This window comes from Ammodytes marinus (genome assembly GCF_949987685.1).
Source record: "Ammodytes marinus genome assembly, chromosome: 6".
NCBI lineage: Eukaryota > Metazoa > Chordata > Actinopteri > Uranoscopiformes > Ammodytidae > Ammodytes > Ammodytes marinus.
The window spans coordinates 752927-760426 of record NC_137235.1 but is presented as its reverse complement, the minus strand read 5'-3'; the positions used below and the strand labels follow the sequence as shown (position 1 = coordinate 760426).

The following is a 7500-nucleotide window of genomic DNA, read 5'->3' as shown; positions in this document are numbered from 1 at the left end:
AGACAGACAGATAGACAGACAGATGTTAACTTACTTAATATGGAGAACAGCATTGCGAGAGCAGCGAATATCCCGGCCAGGCCCTGCCCGCTCATGAACAGAGTGCTGTAGCGCAGAGGGAACAGACCCACCATGCCAAACAGACTGCACTGCAGCACGGCACTGAACACTACACACACAGAGAGAGAGACACACACACACACGACAGAGAGAGAGAGAGACACACACACACGATAGAGAGACACACACACACACACACACACACACAGAGACAGAGAGAGGGAGAGAGAGGGACAGAGAGAGACACACACAGAGAGAGAGAGAGAGAGACAGACAGACAGACAGACAGACAGACAGACAGACAGACACACACACACAGTCATGAAAAAGTAATTTTTAATTTATTATAACACATTTTTTTTATTTAGATATAAAAAGTTCCAACTCTTACATTAAAGGTGAAGTCAGTGATTCTGGAGAATGCTTGTAGCCAATATCACACTTTGCCAAAATCAAAACGGTAATTAACCGTAGCTAGCAACATACCAGTTCACAGAGCCTAGGCTGTGTATTAACACTGGATTGTTTTCAGCGCTCACACAGTACAGACAGGTAGCGGATCATGAGGAGATATTCACTGATTTTGACAACAAGCGTTCTCCAGAATCACTGACTTTACCTTCCAAGCTTCATAAGATTTAATGACTTGAAGAGTGATCATGTGATGAAGTGTGTATATGTTTTTCTTTGTGCGTATGTGTCTATGTCTCTGTGAGTCTGTCTGTCTGTGTGTGTCTGTGTGCCTGTCTGTCTGTCTGTCTGTGTGTGTGTGTGTGTGTGTCTGTGTGCCTGTCTGTCTGTCTGTCCGTCTGTCTGTCTGTCTGTGTGTATGTATGTCTGTCTATATATCTGTGTCTGTCTGTCTGTGTGTGTCTGTCTGTCAGTGTGTGTGTGTGTGTGTGTGTGTGTGTGTGTGTGTGTGTGTGTGTTCTTACTGTTGATGAACCAGATGGTTGCCATAGTGAGAGAGAAGAATGTGTGTGGTTGCATAGCGACCTGGACCATCGCCGCGGTAACAGAGAACAAGATGAAGATCGCCACCAGACTGAAGGAGACACGCACACGCTCACGGACCCTGAGGGAGAGAGATTTATTTATTTATTTATGACTAAAACAATTTATTTTAATTATTAAAAACAGCTAGGAGCAACTTTTAAATATTTCTGTAACAGTATAAAGAGAGAGGGATTTTTTTTTTTTAAGATTTTTTTTGGCATTTTTATGCTTTATTGATAGTGTAGAGACAGAGTTGAAATGGGGCAGAGAGGGGAGTGACATGCAGAGAACGACCGCGGGCTGGAATCGAACCTGGGTCCACTGCTGGCCGAGGCCCATGGGGGGGGGACGCCCTACCAACTGAGCTAAGGGTGCCCCCAACCAATAAAGATTTTTGAATTAAATTGAGAGATAAGGAGAGAGAATTTTAACAATAAATAGCTTAATAATAATAAATATAGTTCATAATAATAGTTAATAAAAACGGAACTCAGGAAAAAATAAATAAAAACTGAATTTGGGAAAAAGTTAAACACAAACACACACACACACACACACACACACCCAGGAATATGTTGTTGCTGAGTCAAACCCGGCTGCATAGATCCTAGCCTCTCTTTTCTCTCACACACACACACACCCTCCTATACACACACACACACCCTCCTATACACACACACCCTCCTATACACACACACACACACACACACACACACACACACACACACACACACACTAAACTCACCACTGATGGAGGAAGGAGTTGAGCAGAGTGAAGAGCAGCAGGGGCATCTGGGAGAGCAGGGCCATCCAGCTGTCATAGTTGTAGTCTTTGGTTTCTGTTGTGTCATAGTTGTAGTCCTTGGTTTCTGTTGCCGTGACGTTAGAGGAGTTGCTTGGTAACGTTGTGAGGCGCTCGTTAAAATACTGTGAGAATCAGGAGAAAAAAGAGGGAAAAATAAAAAGTACGATTATTTCTGGGCATTTTCAAATCTTCCTCATCTGATTTGTTTTCTCTCCTGTCTGTGGCCCTAAAACTCTTCTGTACTTTAGTATGTAGTGTAGTGAAAAGACTTAAACTCTTCTGTACTTTAGTATGTAGTGTAGTGAAAAGACTAAAACTCTTCTGTACTTTAGTATGTAGTGTAGTAAAAAGACTAAAACTCTTCTGTACTTTAGTATGTAGTGTAGTAAAAAGACTAAAACTCTTCTGCTCTTTAGTATGTAGTGTAGTAAAAAGACTAAAACTCTTCTGTACTTTAGTATGTAGTGTAGTAAAAAGACTAAAACTCTTCTGCACTTTAGTATGTAGTGTAGGAAAAAGACTAAAACTCTTCTGTACTTTAGTATGTAGTGTAGTAAAAAGACTAAAACTCTTCTGTACTTTAGTATGTAGTGTAGTAAAAAGACTAAAACTCTTCTGTACTTTAGTATGTAGTGTAGTAAAAAGACTAAAACTCTTCTGCTCTTTAGTATGTAGTGTAGTAAAAAGACTAAAACTCTTCTGTACTTTAGTATGTAGTGTAGTAAAAAGACTAAAACTCTTCTGTACTTTAGTATGTAGTGTAGGAAAAAGACTAAAACTCTTCTGTACTTTAGTATGTAGTGTAGTAAAAAGACTAAAACTCTTCTGTACTTTAGTATGCAGTGTAGTAAAAAGACTAAAACTCTTCTGTACTTTAGTATGTAGTGTAGTAAAAAGAAAGAGTATGTGATTTGGAATGAAGGGTAAGTATTTATTTTTCAAAATAATCAGATAAGGAAGATTTTTTTTCATTATGTCGAGAAATGTCAAGAATAAAGACGAATACTCCAAAATGCTATTGGAGTTAGTGGGGCATTTATGTATTTTCAGCATACTACAATTGACGTGCATGTATTGGGACATCCTAAATCTTTTTTCTGGCATACTAAATAGTAGGGAAGTATGGGGATTGGAACACAGGGTGAGTGTTAGACAAACCTGAGAAGCCGTCATGAAGAAGTTCCACGGCAGCAGAGTTCCCAAACCGAGAACAAAGATGATTAGTCCCACTGCCTGACCACTGTGGATAGAACAGACAGACAGACAGGCAGACAGACAGACAGACAGGCGGACGGAGAGACAGACAGACAGACAGACAGACAGACAGGCAGGCAGACAGACAGGCAGACAGGCAGACGGAGAGACAGACAGACAGACAGACAGACAGACAGACAGGCAGGCAGGCGGACGGACGGACAGGCAGGCAGGCAGACAGAGAGAGACAGACGGACGGACGGACGGACGGACAGACAGACAGACAGACAGACAGACAGACGGAGGGACGGACAGACAGACACAAACACACAGACAGACAGACACAGACAGACAGACAGACAGACAGACACACACACACACACACACACACACACACACACACACACACACACACACACACACACACACACACAGATAGACAGACAGACACACAAACACACATTTTCATCAATGAATTTCAAAACTGTTCCATCATGACATTTTTCCAATCATCATAAATCAAATTATTTTGAGGAACCTGGAACTAAACGTTAAGACTAGAATATGTTTGTAAACCAAACTGTGGGCCCTGCTGCTGTAAACAACAACAGTGAAACAGTAACTTTTCAGGAAGCTTTCTAACTTCAAACAGTGTTCCAGGGATCACATTTTCCTGTGAGGAAAGTTTGTTTATTCAGTTATTATGAGAATAAACCTTAGAAAATGTTTCACTTCTCTGACACACCCAAAGTTACACACTGCACCTTTAATATGGAGTTTAGACAACATTTTAAACAACAACCACATTGTTTTAACAAGTCCCCAGAGTTAGGACTAAACAAGGAGACAGACAGACAGACAGACAGACAGAGTTAAGACTAAACAAGGAGAAGCAGCTTTCAGTTTTTATGCACCAAATCTCTGGAACAAACTCCCAGAAAACTTGAGGTCTGCTGCAACCCTCAGTTCTTTTAAATCGAGTCTGAAGACTTTTCTGTTTCCATTTTAACCTGTACTTTTTAAATGTTATTAATTTGCTTTTAAATGTTTTATTCATTCGCTTTTCTAATGTGTATTATGTATTTTAATCTTGCCCCTGTAAAGCACTTTGAATGGCCTTGTGTCTGAATTGTGCTATAGAAATAAACTTGCCTTGCCTATCTATCTATCTATCTATCTATCTATCTATCTATCTATCTATCTATCTATCTATCTATCTATCTATCTATCTATCTATCTATCTATCTATCTATCTATCCATCTATCCATCTATCTATCTATCTATCTATCTATCTATCTATCTATCTATCTATCTATCTATCTATCTATCAATCTATCTTTTCTAATGTGTATTATGTATTTTAATCTTGCCCCTGTAAAGCACTTTGAATGGCCTTGTGTCTGTGTGTGTGTGTGTGTGTGTGTGTGTGTGTGTGTGTGTGTGTGTGTGTGTGTGTGTAAAGCACTTCTTTGAATGGCCTTGTGTCTGAATTGTGCTATAGAAATAAACTAGCCTTGCCTTTGAATTTAAAATATAAATGATGGATCTTACCGGTCGGCAGGCGGACTCTGTTCCTTCTCTATCGACATCTTGTTTCTTCGTCTGATTCTGTTGAAAGTTGAGAGAAGCTTTTGAGTCAACAGCTTAAGATGTGTTCAGTGTACATCAGCTGACTGTGTGGGTAAGCAAAGTGTGTGTGTGTGTGTGGGGGGGGGGGGGGGGGGGGGAGGATGTGTGTGTGTGTGGGGGGGAGTGTGTGTGTGTGTGTGGGTGTGTGCGTGCGTGGGGGGGGGGGAGTGTGTGTGTGTGTGTGGGTGGGAGGGTGTGTGTGTGTGTGTGTGTGTGTGTGTGTGTGTGGGTGGGTGTGTGTGTATAAACAAAGGGATGTGTTCACTGTCTGTACGTCAGCTACCTGTGTGGGTAAACAAAGTGTGTGTGTGTGTGTACGTCAGATGACTGTGTAAATATGACAACGCAAAAGGTAAACTCATAATATGTTTGTTTGTGTTACAGCCACTTCGGTGGCAGTGGCGAAGTGTGTAGGGAGATCGCCTCTGGAGTGCAGGGTCGGAGGTTCGATCCCCCGTCTCCCCGCCACATGTCCAAGTGTCCCTGAGCAAGACACTGAACCCCAAATTGCTCCCGATGGTTCATAGAGCGCCTTGCATGGCAGCTACTGCCATCAGTGTATGAGTGTGTGTATGAATGGGTGAATGTGGTAAGATATGTGAAGCGCTTTGGGGCTGAGAAAATCGGCTAGAAGGCGCTATATAAGTCAAGTCCATTTACCTTTTACTTCACTCATTAAAGGTGAAGTGAGCGATATATTCATGTTAATAAACTTGTGAAATCGCTCTATATTCATACAGTGATCACTTATATAGTGTGCACGTTTCATAACTCTCACCCGCTCTGCATGTAATCGGCAAATAAACTTAGTAGTAGCAATAAATCATTTGGATATTAAACATATAATAAAACTATTTTCTACACTGACTATACGAAAAAAGTGTTAACCAATGTAATGTTTTTGCACCCTTTTTTTTAATTAACTTTATTTAAAATGTTTCTAAAATGTATATATCAAAAGTATATAGCCTAGTAGTAGGCCTACAATGAGAGCAAGACATGAAAATACATAAATTATAAAAAAAAATACACATATATAATGTACTAACATATATCAAGAATACAATAGGCTAAGTAGAGAAAAAAATTAAAAATTAAATTTTTTTAAAGATCATTATCATTTTAATTAGTTTATTATTTAGTGTAATCAAGTGCCATTGTTTTATTATACTCTTTAAATTTGCCCGGGAAACATTTTAAGTTAGGAGGAGAAGCGTTTGTTAATTCCCATTAATGTTGTAGCCTGTGTGTAATTCACCATACAAAGTCAATAACTTTACAACAACTGAATTACGCGCCTGATCTGGCAACACGTCATCTCCGGGTTGCCAGGTTTGGGCGGTTTCCCGTTTCCGACTACTTTGTTTATTTAGGTGCGTGTGTGTGTATGTGTGTGAGTGGGAGAGTGTGTGTGTGTGTGTGTGTGTGTGTGTGTGTGTGTGTGTGTGTGTGTGTGTGTGTGTATGTGTATGTGTATGTGTGTGAGTGGGAGAGTGTGTGTGTGAGAGAGAAATAGAAAGAAAGAGAGAGAGAGAGAGAGAGAGAGAGAGAGAGAGAGAGAGTGTGTGTGTGTGTGTGTGTGTGTGTGTGTGTGTGTGTGTGTGTGTGTGTGTGTGTGTGTGTGTGTGTGTCCTACTGTAGTTACTGTAATTAGGCGCCGGCGCGTAAAATAGTTCCGGGTTTTGTTTACCAACCCACACTGTGTCTGTCAATCTTTATCATGTAATAACTATCTGAAATGGGCTATATGTACGTTGTGGTATTCTTATTTTTTTATTTTTTTAACCTTTATTTCTACAGGTAAATCCCATTGAGACCGAAGACTCTTTTTCAAGGGAGACCTGTTTTCCTTTCCCACGTTACCATTCACACACACATTCATACACCGATAGCAGCAGGCTAACTATCGGGAGCAATTTAAGTATAACCTATCTATAAACGACATTTACCCAAGTACAGTATGATATGATTTAAGTAGGCATACGAAAAGACGCAGTAGTTCAATTCTAACACACCAAGATATATTATAGGCTACAAAACATTGGTTCGAGTGATGAAACACAACAATAAACACAATAAATACACTAGACTAGCCTATATCATTCATTCATACAGTACTTTGGAATAAGTTAAACTGCATAATATACGTCTACACTTCCACTTCTGTCATTTTAAACTCATAGCCTATGTTATATTACAAATAATAGGACATTGGAGACTTCATTTCTCACATAATTTCTGGTATTTTTATTATAAATGTAAATGATGGCGATTACTCCCTGTGTTATAAATGGTTCATTATAAGCATATTATTAGGTTGAGGACCCTGGTAGTTTCAGATTTTGTGAAATAATTTTGTTTCGGTGTGTGCACACTCTCTCTCTCTCTCACACACACACACACACACACACACACACACACACACACACACACACACACACACACACACACACACACACACACACAAACAGAAACTATAGCCTACTAAAAACCCGAAATCAAAACTGTATATGTTTTTGGCGGGTTCGAGGCTATCATACTTTTATATATGTCCAAACATGGCAATACAACGCATAGCCTCGGTATCTCGGTATGCATTTCCTTTCTCACAACATGAGGGGAGCACACGATCAAGGCTATTTCATATACGCTCCTAGGCTATAATATATTAGATACTATTTGTAGGCTGTTAAGATAGCATTCAAATACATTGTTAACATTCTATTAACATACGAAATCACTCCCTACGTGAAAGTATAGCCTAAATCTTCTGTCATTTTTTACGTTTTCCCATGTGGCCGGCGAGTTGGGACAG

The 7500-nt window shown here is 39.9% G+C and overlaps 1 protein-coding gene across 2 annotated transcripts in view; it reads right to left on the bottom strand.

Annotated features, from left to right (window-relative positions):
- Nucleotides 1–7500, bottom strand: part of LOC307252008 (equilibrative nucleoside transporter 2-like) — a 13936-nt gene that overhangs the window by 6099 nt on the left and 337 nt on the right. For both annotated transcript variants that reach the window (XM_080029533.1, XM_080029534.1), the window contains exons 2-6: nt 4608–4664; nt 3020–3101; nt 1802–1983; nt 996–1135; nt 35–169 (exon numbers count right to left, since the gene is read on the bottom strand). In XM_080029533.1, the coding sequence (XP_079885659.1) occupies nt 35–169; nt 996–1135; nt 1802–1983; nt 3020–3101; nt 4608–4645 (577 nt within the window). In that variant the 5' untranslated portion in view covers nt 4646–4664. The remainder of the gene's footprint in view (nt 1–34; nt 170–995; nt 1136–1801; nt 1984–3019; nt 3102–4607; nt 4665–7500) is intronic.